Source organism: Parus major, chromosome 4 (assembly GCF_001522545.3).
Source record: "Parus major isolate Abel chromosome 4, Parus_major1.1, whole genome shotgun sequence".
Classification (NCBI taxonomy): domain Eukaryota; kingdom Metazoa; phylum Chordata; class Aves; order Passeriformes; family Paridae; genus Parus; species Parus major.
In genome coordinates, this window is record NC_031771.1 from 41,631,596 (window position 1) to 41,646,797 (window position 15,202).

Consider the following 15,202-nt stretch of genomic DNA (forward strand, 5'->3'; position numbering starts at 1 on the left):
AAAGTAGTCTCTTTTCTTCCCTTCCTATTGCTCCCCCTCCCCAGCAAACTTCCAGTAGCTGAGATGATGTAAAGACATGCTTTTCATCTTTACATTAAGCATGTGTAGGAATGTTGAGACTGACACTAAGCAGAATGGTAAATATATGGTGAATTATTTAGGAACATGCCCTGTCCCCTGTCACGCTTCTTAGGAAAACAAATCAGTATAGCTACCAAATGTTTGCTTAGACATCCTTGATTCCTCCAGCCCCCTCAAAATGAGATGTCTCTGCCTCTTCTAAAAGAGGTGAGGGACCATTTTTCTCTACTCTTTTGTAACACGCTGGTTGAAAGGGCAAAGCCCAGGAGGGGCCTGCAGTTGCTGCTGGGGCAGGAGTAGGGGGCTGCCTTTGCCTGTGCTGCTGGGAATCGCCTTTCCCTCTGGGAGCAACACCACCACTCTGGGCAGCTCTGTCCCTGCTAAAGGACTTGAGAGCATCAGCTGCAGAGCCGCTGATGCCAGTTTTGCCTTAAAAGTGCTCTTCAAAGTACTGGGCTGAGCAGGCATGTACTCTGACTGCAGGTGGAATAGGACTGGGCCTCTAGTACAGTGTTAGTTGCTTGACTTGCATTCTTAAATAAGAAAGTTGATGATCTCACAGCTGTTCCCTCAGCCCCTTGTTGTGGATGTATGCATGCATTCTGCATAGCTGCAGAACACGTTTCTGTCTTAGTGTGCGTTCGTTGCAGCTCAGTTGTGTTTTTTGTGAAAATCTTTGCATTTCACAAAATTTTTGCAGTTTTTGCATTAGTGTTGCATTATTACAGTTAGCTGCATTTAATTTTTGTTTATCCATAAAACCTGTTTGCTTTTATTTTTCTGGAGTGAGTAACAGAGGTGCTTGTGCAATCAAGAGATGTATTTAATTATACCACCTTTAAAACCAGACTGTCCTAGTGCTTCAAAACAAGGCATGTCTCACCTAGGAGTAATTATTTTTGTAGATACTATAGTTTGGGATTCACAATTGAAATTAACTTTTGCTGATTTAAATTTGCTAGAGGTCTAAAGCAGATGAGAATTAGGATTACCAGGTGCAAACAACATCAAAACACAGAGGATAATCTAATGGCAGATCCTCAGATGTAGGACACTATCTTAATTTCACATAGTCCTCAAAGTGTTTCAGCTTGTATTAACCTCAGTTCTGCAAGTTTAAAAATAAAAATGGATTGCCATTCATAGTGCAGAGAGCACATTACAATATTTTAAAATTGCTATTTTAATTTGAAGTGACTTTGACAGATTAGAGGCTTTGTGATAGTGATGACAAATTAAGGTCAAGCTTTTTGTTAAGGTAAACAATGACAATGAAAAACGGCAATTTCTTTTCCTCAAATCTGTAAAACAGCACTGTAGAGGGAGACATGGAATGCTACAAGGACAAGCTCGATGTCCGGCTCCTTTCTATGCCTTTGACATTATCCCTTGGCAATAACATTGTTTCTTGTTTTCTTAAAAAAGATTCACAATCTTAATTAATGTAAATTGCTACATACCATGGGAACAAATTAAGCTTTTAATTTCTCTTTTTAGTCATCTTATTTTGGTACCTGTAACTGTTATTGGGGCTTATGCTTCAGTGACATTTAGGATGTGACAAGGAGATTTGAGTGATGTCAAACAGCAGATTGACCCTAATGAAATGTTAAGCAGAGCTTAAATGCATATGTAGAGAAGGTCGAATAAAACAAGAGATTCAAATAATTTAGTAAAACTCACTTCAGAATAAAGACAGCTGTATTCACTTGGTTTGCCGCAAAATAGTCTGATATATACGATAATTTTTACTTTCACTGCTAAACTAGAGTTTTTAATGAGAGATTATTAAGTATCTGTTTCTGGAATATTAAATGAAACTGCTTATAAAATATTATACCATAAGTCATCACACCTAAATATCAAGCTGATATATATATATATGAGAAATAAGAATAAAAATCCTAAATTTCACTTGTTTCAGAACAAATAACAATTTTTACACCACCCTGACAGTTTCAGCCTTTTCTTTTTCATTACGTTTACATCTGAATTGGAGCTCTACAAAATCTGCTTCCAAAGTGCTGCAAATGAAAGGCAAAGGGAAAGAAAGCAGCTTATTTTAATTTAGCATTTCCACGCAGTGCAGGAGCCTGGACACTAGCAAGTACTCACCGAGGCTGCAATACAGGCAGTTAGCATAATTTTGCTGGAATTACGCTGTATTTACAGACTTCGACACTGGTGGGTGCTAACATTTTATTCCCCTGCGCGAGGCGTGCATCCAGTCACTTCTAACAGCGCTGCCGGGGCTGAGCAGCCTCCGCTCCTGCGCCAGCCGAGTCGGGCTAAGGTTTTGTTCCCTTTGGGTTTTAAGCAAAGAGAGAAAAATAGAAGCAAAAATATTTTTTTTTACCTTGCGTGCTGTCTGTTGTGGGGCTTGTGTTCAGCTGCGTCTCAGTCGCAGAACACCTGCCGTTTTCTTCTGCTGCTAATTGTGTGACAGGCTCATATCGCAATATGGCATCCAGATCATGGAAAAACTTCATGGTTTTAGTGACATCCCCAGAGTTGTGGGCATATTTAACCGTTCTGTATTCGTACTTCAGGTTTTTGTACTTTGCACGGCACTGTTTCCAGTCCCTGCACACTCCCAACTCCTGTAACCTTTTAGCAATGTAGATAAATATTCCTTTATTCCTCAGGGTGCCGTGCAGTTGCTTTCTGATATTTTTTTCTGACCAGACGCTTAACAAGGCTTTAACCTCCTCCTCAGTCCAATGCTTCCCTGCTCCACTCTCCATGTTGAAAGTGACCTGGAAATGATTCACTATTTCTAGCCAAGATTTTGTTTCCTAGGAAACCAGACGGCTGGTTGTCAGTAAGCTCCGCCGAGATGAAAGGATCTAGTTTTACTGGCTCAAGCTGCCTGAGGGGAGTAACTTGAGACACTGCCAAATAAGCAGGCTCGGCGCTGGAGCCCGCCGAGGGAAGCGGCTTCGGCGGCGGGGGGGGGGAGACCTCGGCCTGGCCTGGCCGGACCGAGCCGGGCCGGGCCGGACCGGGCCAGGCCTGGCTGGGGGTGCTGTGACTCTTCTTCGGGAGTCAGTGCGGGCACCAAGGTGTAAGAAGACAGACAAAAATAGTTTCGTTCCTTTAAAAGAAACCCCAAACCCAGCAAAACAAAGCAACATCACACACAGACGCCCCCCTTGTGGCCTGGCCTTAAGGCCCCGGGCAGCCCGGGGGCACGGCCGCTGGACCCAGCCTGCCCCACAAGGCTCGTGTTTAGGATCGTCCTGCCCTACTTCTGCGCATCTCTGTGCGCTGTCTGCCTCTAACTGCGGGCCGTAGAGACACGTTTTATTTGTTAGTGATGTTTGCATAAAAGCTGGCATACTTAACGTCTGGCTCAGCTCGTAGAGTGGTGCAGACGTTGTGGTAATGACGCTGAGATCCCGTGTCTTTTGTCAGTGAAGTGAAAAATGTAATTCAACACCTTGACCTGGGCCTTCCTTGGGGTGTCTGCTTCCCTCTTCCTAGTGATTTAGTTACTATTTAAAGAGACCATGACAGTATTAAAATGGAAATTTCCTGTAATATTAACAATTGCAATTACAACAACAATTATAATAATAATTGCTGAATGCAGTGCATCAACCCTTAAGTCTTACTACCAATCTTCATATTTATAGATGAAACATCTTCCTGAGCTAAAGTAAATGGATTTAAGAATGTCTTCATCTCTGATTATTTTCTTCGAAGAGCTGTTTCACTAATGGGGTAAATTTGTTCAGATATGTGGAAAGTTTGGTTTGTTTTGTTTTCTGTAAACAAGTGTTAAAATTAAAGCAAGTAAAGCAAGTGTTTAAAATTTTTGCTTTACATTCAACTGAGACTAGTAACAAATAAAGGAACTGGAGAAAATTGGTCATGTCAGTTGTAGACTAGCATCCAGTTCATTGATTTTTGTGCCGAATTTTATTGTTGCTTATAATAAATAATTCCAGTGACTTCAACTGAATTAAACCAGTCCAGTGCACAAATAGAACATTATTTGTCTTTCCCTTTTTAAGAAAAAACATCTTTCCTATTCAGACATTATCAGAGAGTGGATAGGAGCTCACCTGTCCACCAAAGTCCTGATGAGTATTACAGGCACAGGCAGGCAGATAACAGCAGTTTTGTTATAGGCAGCACTGCCTTATTTAAGGAACTCTTTTAAAGGGAGATGGAGCAGCCTGCATTGTTATCCACAAAGAAAAACAAAACCCACAAACAAACAAAAAAACCAACCAACCAACCAAAAAAGAAATCTAGTCTGCAAAGCAAACCTTTTCAATGGATAAGAACTGGATTACAAATGGCGGGCAGGTGCACAGTGTTCTGCCTGCCTTATGCAGGGCAGCATCAGGGGATCTGGGGTACACCCAGGGGAGTCAGCAGAGGGAAGGAATGGGGAGGACAGGCAGCAGGACAGGGAAAACACACTTACTTCAGCTGAATCAGCTCTTCTGCTCAACAAAACACAACTGCCAACCCGAGGCTAAGAGAAGTATTTACGTTTGCAGTGATACTTGTACATCTTGTTTTGCCTGAGTACAGAAGCTGAGATGCCCAACATTAAGTTTATGCACTCAGATGCTTTCATCAGAGGGTCTGTGTAGGTTTTAGAGGTAAATGCTAGCTTGTCTGCCTAAGTGCAAAAATGCAAAAGCTTCTGCACAGGTGATCATTCAAAAGACAATCCATTCCCCTAAGCAACGCCATCAGTTTTTAGTAACATCTCACAATCCAAAGCAGAAATGAAATAGCACTATAGAATAACATTAGTACTATCACCAAGACCATTATGCCTCTAAAAATGGCTTTTCCAATTAAGCATCTGTTTTTACATTATCCTCATATTGAAACTGAAGTTCATTAAGACCCCGAGCCAGTGCTTATGAGTGGAAAGATTCCCACTGAATTTAGAGGACTTAGGCACAACTTATGTGATTGCCTCGAAATAAAGCATAACAAAGGCAAGAAATCTACAATTAACACAACAATTAACAAACACTGTAAAATAATAAATAAGCTTACATTAAAATTCCATTAATAACCACCTATCCATTGTATGCTAAAGTGCTTCATAATCATGTCAGTGCTTTATTGTGATTTTATTTTGTCCATAGGGGCCAGGAGAGTGCTGGAATTGTGACAAGTGATGGCGAGTCATCCCAGGCATTCAAGGTGCACAAGGTAAAATGCAAATAAATGCCTTGTATTCTTCAGTGAGGTGCATGTAAGTTAGTCTCTGCTAAGAAACAGCATAGTTAGAGAAAAAGTAACATGTTTGATGGGCATTTCTGATTTTGTGAGTAAGAGTATCTCATTTTGTTTCCTGTCTTGAGTGTATGCTTAAAACAAATCTGCCAACCTTGTCCTGGTAGGTGTTTCTGTGCATACAGTGGCAGACACACAGAAGTTACCCAGAGCATGATAATGATGTCACAAAAACTTTTTACCAAAGTCACCCTGTACCTCAGGTGTTAACTCTGCAGATTTGGAAGAGCATTGATGCTCTTCTTGATCTCAAAAAGAAAAAAAAAATACTGTTACAGCCATTACAAGGAAATGGATGACTAATCTTACATTAGTGAGACTCAAGGAAGTGGCAACTACTTTACCCATAGGTAACAATAAACAGAATCTAAGAGAATGGAGGTCTGAGAAGGTCACACAGACTTTCTCAAGCTGAGAGAATCAAGGGGGATGTTATTAGACACATAATGACTACAGCCTTAAAAGTATCTATTTTTAGTCAAGGAATAGATTGTTCCGTGAAAATCCTCAGCACAAAAATGTAGATTGTTTTATTTTAAAACAGGACTAAAGGGATCTGATATACCACTGTGACACCTACTCAGTTTCTTTCTGTCCCATGTCTTTCAGGTTATTTGCCTTTTTCTTAAAGCTCCATTAATACTATGTCAGCATTAAGCAGAAAAAGATCTTAGAAAGTCATAAGGAAAATAAAACTAAACCGAACCTTTTTTATCTTTTTCTCCCAAAGGGAATGGGTCTTATAAATCACGTCTTCAATGCAGACAGCCTGAAGAAGCTGTACCCTTCAAACCTTGGTATTGGGCACACGAGGTATTCCACCTCAGGAATTTCTGAGCTGCAGAATTGCCAGCCTTTTGTTGTAGAGACTCTTCATGGGAAGATTGCTGTGGCACACAATGGGGAGCTAACAAATGCTGCACAACTAAGAAGGAAGGTTAGTACTTCCTTTGGGACCTCTGGCATTGTTTCTTTCTGAGTGTGAGGCAGAAATGGGCAGTACAGTTTCTGTGACTTTTCCTTAATACCAAATTATTTGGGGTTATGAAAGAGCTCCCTAATCAAAATAGATCATTTTGGGGGGAAAAAATCCTACAAAGGGATTTATTACCTGCCTTGATATCTCTTTCTGGATCTGTTTTAGGCAATTTCATATTTTCTCTTTATATTTTAACTCTCTTCCCAGAGCATGCACAAAGCTAATTAAATGGCCCAAACATGAATTTATGAATATTGGTGGCATTAATTTTGGTTACATGCAGAGCAAATGAATCAGATGAAGAAGGAAAAATGTAGTGCTAGTGTAGAAGATTGTCTGACCTCATTTTACATAGTTGATTTGTTGGAAGAGACTTGGCATTATTGTGCTGTGATCACTTGAAGCACTGTCAAACATTTCTTCATTGCACCAAGGTGTTGTTAGGTTCAAATCTGAGCAGTGTGATGTGAGATTGTTTTTTTAATGCTGGTAACACTTCTGGTTTGTATCTTTAAAGCTTATGCGGCACGGTGTGGGACTGTCAACCAGCTCTGACAGTGAACTGATCACCCAGCTGCTGGCTTTCACACCTCCGCTGGAAAACGACGATACGGCCGACTGGGTGGCAAGGTGAGAGCATGGGCTTTACAGTCAACACCAGCCTTTAAACCTCAGCATGATGTGCAGCTGTAAATGCACACAGCTGTTCGTGTGACACACTGTTATGTTCACCTATGTCTCTTTCCAGAATAAAAAACTTAATGAAGGAAACTCCAACTTCATATTCATTGCTAATTATGCATAAAGACATCATCTATGCAGTACGTGATCCGTATGGGAATCGCCCGCTCTGCATTGGTCGCCTTATTCCAGTAGGGGACATGAATGGAAAAGGTAAACTATATATATAACTATATATATATATATATATATAGTTATATATATATGTATATGAACCTCTTTATGCATATGCATAGTGTGTGCATGAGATCACTGATATAAGTAATTAACACTACACTTACTGGAGTGTAAGGAGGAATATGTGATGCAAAAATCAGTTTTGAAAAATCAAAACAAAAGAAGTTGGTAAGGGAAAAAATCATCTATCACGAAGTGTGCAAAATTCCATTCCCAGATACAGGGAATCACAGTGGCCTAATGATAGCCACAATTAGGCAGCCCTGTTGTATTAAGTTTAAGTAATTCTCATTACTTAAACAGGAAAGCAGGGATGAACAGAATCACAGAGGGGCTGAGGTTGGAAGGGAGCTCTGATGGTCATTGGTCCAAATCCCCTGCTCAAGCCGGGCCTCTTAAAACCAGTTACTCAGGACAATGTATAGAAACAAGACTGGTTTCTTCCTTTTTTTTTTTTCCCATAGTAAGGTGGGTAAAAAGTGCTGGATTACTTGCAATATATCTTTGAATTCCAAGCAACCCAGTGACTGGACCATTACACAATAAGTTTATGGGAAAAATTCTTTGTACTCCTGTTCAGCCTGCAAATCAACAGTTTTTCATTAAGTGAGATTAAAATATCTTCACTTGTTTAAAACCAAAATAATTCAAAGACAAAGCAGTAAATGCTTCCATATCTTCAGAAAACTGAGTAATTTTAACCACAAGAAAAATTACCAAGATTTTTAAAATCATACAGACATTCCTACCCTGTGTGACACAGATCTTTCCTGTGGCTGACACTCAACTCTCATTGGAATTCAATCCAGCATCCATCATAATCAAAAACATCTGTCTATCAACATATTTAGCATAGGAAAAATAAGGAGTTCCTTGTGTGAACAAAAGTAATTATGTCTATCTAAAGTCACTGAACTAGAATTTGAAGTGTTTGAAATACTGCAGGGATAACAAAGGTAGTTGCCTGAACTGTCTCTCTTCATGAACTGTGAATACAATGCTGTTACTTCCACTTCTGTCTCGAACAGGTTTATGATGTTTATTTGGTGGATTTGCTTGGGATTTTTTTAAATAATAGACAGGTGGAAATAGTGGAATGCTATACGTTTTAGTTAGAAATTACAGTAGTTTTAATTGCATACTTGGCAACTGTAGCAAGCCAGATCCTGCGATTGTGGGGGGTCATGATAGCAAAAAATTGGGGACTCTGACTGAAATCTTTTATTTCAGGAAAAGATAACACTGAAACAGAAGGATGGGTTGTCTCTTCTGAATCCTGTAGCTTTTTGTCTATTGGTGCAGAGTAAGTGGCCTGATTCTCACTTTATCTGAAAGCTCTTCTTTAGGCAGTGATTAAACATTAAATCCCAAATTGCCAAATACCATAATTATAACAACATGAAAGACACCAAGGTTTGGTTTGCTGTGGAGGATGTTTTTGCTGGTCCTCAGTTTTACCAGTTTATTTTCTCAAACAGATGAATGTAAAAAAAATAATCGTGTGCAGAAAGTAACAGTAAAGACAACTACTGTCACAAAGTAAATGCCTCTTACTTGTTGCATTATACCTGATTACCCATATAACTTATTCATTTTGCCCTCATTTTCAGCAGCATAGTTGTATTACAAAATAATTCTTAACCTTTAGAGAAGTTACACTGGTAAATCACAAGCTCAAATAACCCGAGTTGTAGCATATTCTATCTGTTAAGGTGGCTTCCCTGTTAGAAAAAAATTAACTGTTTTCTGAAATTTCTTCAAAAATCTCAGTTAAGAAAAACTCACTGTGTAGGACTATGTACGACAGTCAGCTGAACCATGTGTGTTTTCAATAAAGCAAGTTTGTCTAAACTTCTTGTGCATCCTGCTGCTGCTAGTATCTGACCAGTGAATAAACACATATTTGCTCACCGCTATTTGTATCTCCAGAATATTTCAATATTTTGGGATCGATTTAGATGTTAGAATAGTCACCTGAGGACTCACTAAAGGATCTAGATAAATGTTTAATAAAGTTAAACACTTTAACATAATATACCTAAACTATTCCATACTTAAACCAAACCCCTATTTGTGCAGATCTGAGAAACAGAAGATACATTTCTAGTCAGCTTTATGTCATTTATATTAGACATATTGTTATAATATATAATAATATGTCTAATATAAACATATTAGACAGCTATTAGACATATATGTCTCTAGATTTGGCTTGTAAGGCAGGATTATTTTGGCTGCCACCTCTATTCTTGATTATATTTCTTAAGGTTTATTACCTTTCACAGAATGGTTCTCTAGTACTGATACAGACTATATTATTAAACTGTATTCAATTTCAAGCCTGTACAGTATGTCCCACACATAGGACAAATACCATAATTCTCTGGTATAAGTTTAGTATTTTTACTTTGTTTATTGCTTTTGGATATTTATTCAGACTGTTTTAGTAAGGGTCAGTTGTCTTAGCATGTTGGTCTTAAAATGCTTCAGGTTAAATCCTAAGGTGGAAGCGAGTTGTTGTGTTATGATGCTCAAAAACATTTTTTCCTCTCAGCTGACTCTTCTTTTCTTGTACTTCAAAATTATCATCCAGCTTCAGGACATTTCTAACTTCTCTGTATTTCTTTCTCAAGGTACTATCGGGAGGTCCTTCCTGGAGAGATTGTGAAAATATCCAGACATGATGTCCAGACATTGGATGTTGTACGAAGACCTGAAGGAGATCCATCAGCATTCTGCATCTTTGAATACGTTTATTTTGCAAGACCAGACAGTATTTTTGAAGGTACAAAAATATTACATACAGAGATGTAAGATAACGTGCAAGATATTATCCTGGAACACAATGACTCTGGGATCATGATAGAGTACCACTGAATATAAGCTTATAGAGCACAGCTGGGACACAATAGGCTGCAAAGCTTTTGAGATAAAACTCAGCAGGAGGAACATGTAACACAACATCATCTTCCTGTTTCTCAATGTGGATACAGCCTCAGATAGGCTGCCTGTGTACTCCCACAGGAGGGATGAAAAGGACCACAAGCATGATTAAGGTCGATGAAATATCTTTTAAAAGTGAGAGACTGAAGAAAGAAACTTTATTGGTTCTTGGGAAACATTTTAAAAATTAGACTTGTGAAATATGATTTACAAAATAACTTTGATATTTTTCTTTGGAGTAAATGTCATTTCTGGAAGATGCTTGTAATTTAACTCATAAATCTATGCATTATCTAAGTACTTGGCAGTGTAATGCTTTTATTACTATTTCAACAGAAGCCCTCAAAATACTACCCAGGTCTCTCATATCTAGCAAACAACTTTTTCATTGCTTTCTAGGGACATGCTATCCATTGATCCAGTACAATTCCCCACCCTTAAAAAGCTAGTTGCACACCAAATTCCTTTTCTTTCACAATCACCTTACCCTTCAGCATCCCCACTTCTCACATTCCTTGATACTGCTGCTGTAGCTTTTGCTGTGCCTCATCTCATCACAATACTTCCAGTTCTTTCCCACATTGCAAATTTTTTAGGACCTTAAAAGCTTCTGAGGCTCCTTATCCCCTTACTAAATTCAGGGTGAATTCTGCCAACTGATTCAAAATCAGTAAGTGGACAGAAGCAGACAGAAGGATTGCATAAATTTGTCTCTTGGAAAAAGCACTCTAGAAATAGAATGTGCACATTATGAACTGGCAGGCATAATTTCTATTTCTTTCCTCCTGCAGATAGATTTTGTAATATCCACAGGACCATTAGTTAGTTACCCAGTTAGGGCAAACTGGATTTTAATTCTCCATGTAGTGATACGAATGTGAATGTTATAATGTGACATTATGGAAGGAAATAAAAATGACCTTATGCAAGTGACTGCTTATTAGTTCTGGAACTTTTCTCACTGACTTCTATGCCTACAACTTGACACAGAAATACATTCAGAAAACTGAAAGGAAATCTGAATCATGCATACCAAGAAAAACACTTCTTTCTATTCTTAGGTCAGATGGTATATTCAGTCCGCAGAAGATGTGGGCAGCAGCTTGCTATCGAAGCACCTGTGGAAGCAGACCTGGTCAGCACTGTTCCAGAGTCTGCAACCCCAGCAGCTCTTGGCTATGCTCAAAAGGTATATGTTACCTTGCTTGTTTTTTAACCCCAAGCATACTTATACACATCTCTATTTGTAATGTGGACTTATAGTGATATGGGTTAACAGTTGTATATTGATAAAGCTCTATATCTTCAGTACTCAGGCTCCTCCTGTTGAGTCCCCTGCCTTGTTTTTTCTGTCATTATTCCTCTATATTAAGGTATTTAAACATAAGCAAGTCATACCAAGTCCTAAGGTCAGTTTAAAAAACAGTAACTGAGACTAACAAGTACTTCTATATTAATTCTGTTTAACTGTCTCCTCTTTGCAGTGTGGACTACCATATGTTGAAGTACTCTGTAAAAATCGATACGTAGGGAGAACATTTATCCAGCCAAATATGAGGTTACGGCAACTTGGTGTTGCAAAGAAGTTTGGTGTTCTGTCTGATAATTTTAAAGGCAAACGAGTTGTTATCATTGATGATTCAATTGTGAGAGGCAATACCATTTCACCCATAATAAAACTACTGAGAGAATCAGGAGCCAAAGAGGTAAGTTAATTTTAAGTCAGTACAATACAGATGTAAATAAAAGTTGATGGGAGGTTAAAGCACAGGGGCTTGTCTTCAATTGTACTTGTACATTGTTGCCTTATTTAAAAGGGCAAATGTGGAAAACAACAATGGCTAGTGTGTGCATATTGTGAAGATAGGTTAAGAAGATTCTTTTGTATGAATGTGACTTTTGAGTGATTGAGGTGACAGGAACAGGTCTCCACTTACAAAGCACGATCTGGCAAATAAAAAAAAAAAAATAGAATAGAAATTAGTTAAGATCAGAAAACCAAGTACTCCTGATCTGTGACTTGTGGAAGTACAAAAAGCACAACCATATACTGCTGTAAATACCACATACCTTAAGTCACCAGAGCACTATTTTTTTAATTTATAAAGATTTTTTAAGCAAAACAGTGTGCAAGTTAGTCACTGGAGCAAAAATGTCCTGTATAATGTTTGATTTTGTAAGCTGAAACTTTTTTATTGAGAACTGAACACCACAGAAGAGAAGTAAAATCAGGATGGAACCTTCTAAGAACATTAGGAAATACTATAAAAAAAACATTCTAAAACTGTCTTACCTCTCCTTTAGTGTTGGGATCTGAAAAAAACTTTATCCTACTTTTAACCCTTGAATGATTTCTGTGAAGTGCCGTGTTCATTATCACTGTGCAGAATTGAGACGTTGCTATTCTGTTATGAACTGCTGACTGTCAGCTTACATCAGCCTGTTTTGAAATTATTTTTATTCAGGTGCACATCCGTGTAGCTTCACCTCCGATAAGATTTCCTTGTTACATGGGAATAAACATTCCAACTAAAGAAGAACTCATTGCCAACAGACCTGAATTTCATGATCTGGCAAACTATATAGGTAAATGCTGCTTTCTTTTTTTTTTTCTTGTAAGAGTCATCAACTCTATTTTATAATCTACTTCAAAATAAAGCAGAATGTATCAAGGCACCAGTGGCAAAACTGATTAAGGAACTCTTAAGGTTGGTAAGGTAGGTTTCTGCATTGTGAATACTCTATGGATCAAACCAATTCAGCTACATAGTAGTTTTTAAACAGGGTTTAAGAGCTGTAGTTGTCAAAACAATAGAAAGTATTAGAATAATTGCATAAGCATAAGTTGCAAATAAAGTATTACAATAAAGCTTTCCAATACTTAAAGCTTCTTCTGAGAAACTTGACAAAAAGGAGCTACTGCAGTCAAAATACCAGGAAGAAAATAAATCATGAAAATCTGTCCTGTAATAAAAAGTGGATGTAGTTTCACTTTCATGATATTCATAAAAATGTATTCAGAATTTGTAAACATCTACTGAATTTTCTACAAATTGACATTTATGTAAATAATTTTAACTGCGTTATATATTTCACTTTGAAAGGAATTACATTTGAAACCAATCAAAGAATGTTAAAAACCTTCTGAAATTTCGAGTCGTGTTTGCAGCAGAACAAAAGAAAGATCAACAGTTTATGTTCCACTGTAAACTCTGATTTCTTGTGTTAAATACTTACTTTCACTGTCTAATACTGTGATGAAATTTTTTTCCGAAAATTATTGTGAAGGTGTATGGAAATATTTCAAGTTCGTAGGATCTCACTTTTAAGTATTATTCACCACATGAGTGCAAAGGACAGAAAACTAATGATATGAAAAGCTTATCAAACACTCCTACTGCTAGAAAATTTGCATGAATTGCATAATGATTTTTTTTTAACATAATGGTCTTCCCCTCCTCCAGGTCCAGGAGAGGCTTGGTAGACCTTGGTGCTCAGATTTGGGAAGCACTAGCCACACACACATCTGCTTCCAGACCTGAACTAATGTTTAACTCTGGGAGACTACATGGAGTTCAGGAATCTTAGTACACACTCTGGACTTCGCTTCTGTTTTTGCAGTCATATATCACATATTTGTTACCAACAGAACTTTCTGTCTAGATTTCAGTGAGTCTGCTCCCTGCACAAAGCATGTGAGAAGGGCAAGACATATTATAGGCTTAAATTTTTTAATCATTCTCTTTCATAATCCATATGATAATGTGACTGCATTTCCAAAGAGCATTGCATTTGGTACAATACTGCATATTTAACTGATAACCCTTTATTTCCTCTAGGAGCAGACAGTGTTGTCTATCTTTCTGTGGAAGGGTTGGTATCATCTGTGCAAGAAAGCATCAAAGCAAGACAAGACAACCCTAAAACCCACAAGTCATTTATTGGAAAGCTTGGTCATTGCACAGCATGTCTCACTGGAGATTATCCCGTTGAGCTGGAATGGTGAACTTTTAGTGGATGGACATCAGTTCATATGTTGTTGAATGTAACTTTCAATGATGCCTTCTTGCATTTAGGTCAAACAGAAGCCTTACAGCAGCTAACTAATTACTGTTACTCGAACACATCTTTAAGTAAAGACTTACAGAAAGTCTGATGTGCTGATGAAAACAATGTAAGCAGATTAAAATACAAAATCATGTAGTTTTGATGCACAGTTGTGCCTTCTATTTTCTCACAAAATGCTATCAAAACCAAAGTTTTTTTTAATTATGTAGAAGTCCCAGAGTTTGTTGTTTTGGTCTTGCCCTAAAAGCTTCCCCATTAGACTTTTTCACACAGCACAAATCATGTGATGATACAATTTGAAATTATCAAAGTCTTAATGCAAAAGTATCTGAAGTTTGCTTTTCTCATTAGGAAAAATACCAGATTCTGAAGAATGAAATTTCTTCCTTAGCAGCTGTTCCTTAGGCTTTTTAAGAATATAAGTATCAAACTTTTGCATACAGCTTTTTTTAATTGAGGACTTTGTAACAGATTCTATGCACATGATGTCTAACATGATTCTTAAAAATGAAGACTCAGGGAAATGCTCAGCCAAAAGCTCTTTAGTTTTGTAAATTTAAAATTCTGTTTTAGAAGTCATGTAATTACATTATCTTTGTGTGCTTCTATCAATTGCCAATACAGTGTGGAAGAAGAAAAAATACTTGGCACTGCTGTTCTTTTTTCTGTTTTATGCCTTTTTTTCTGTGGGATGGAAGTCTGACAGTTTCTAAAGTGTACTTTTAATTTGTCAACATCCAAACTAAAAAAAACCCTCAACTTTCCATACATAACAGTAAAAATGATATATCAAATGAAGATCATGAGTTGTTTTGGATATAGTCTTATTCTACTACATTACTGCTTTTAGAATAAATGTAATGTTTGAAAAACTCAAGTGTTCTGAAGAACCATTAGCTGTTAAATGCATTGTGTTCAGTTGGTCACAATTACACAGTTACTGGT

The 15,202-nt window shown here is 37.8% G+C and overlaps 2 protein-coding genes across 9 annotated transcripts in view; one reads left to right on the forward strand and one right to left on the reverse strand.

The window, feature by feature from the left end:
* The window catches only part of LOC107202963 (trihelix transcription factor GT-2), a 29,012-nt gene extending 26,155 nt beyond the window's left edge, over positions 1 to 2,857 (reverse strand). For all 8 annotated transcript variants that reach the window (XM_015624089.2, XM_033513863.1, XM_019006305.2 and 5 more), the window contains exon 1: positions 2,438 to 2,857. In XM_015624089.2, the coding sequence (XP_015479575.1) occupies positions 2,438 to 2,825 (388 nt within the window). In that variant the 5' untranslated portion in view covers positions 2,826 to 2,857. The remainder of the gene's footprint in view (positions 1 to 2,437) is intronic.
* A 2,324-nt stretch (positions 2,858 to 5,181) lies between these two features.
* PPAT (phosphoribosyl pyrophosphate amidotransferase) lies at positions 5,182 to 14,405 on the forward strand (the record flags this gene model as incomplete). The annotated part of the gene is made up of 10 exons (XM_015623659.2): positions 5,182 to 5,265; positions 6,080 to 6,286; positions 6,846 to 6,958; positions 7,077 to 7,222; positions 8,477 to 8,549; positions 9,880 to 10,031; positions 11,251 to 11,378; positions 11,674 to 11,895; positions 12,655 to 12,775; positions 14,029 to 14,405. Coding segments are annotated over 10 exons (1,413 nt in total), but the record flags the coding sequence as incomplete, so codon positions are not given.
* Between the last annotated feature and the right edge of the window lie 797 nt (positions 14,406 to 15,202).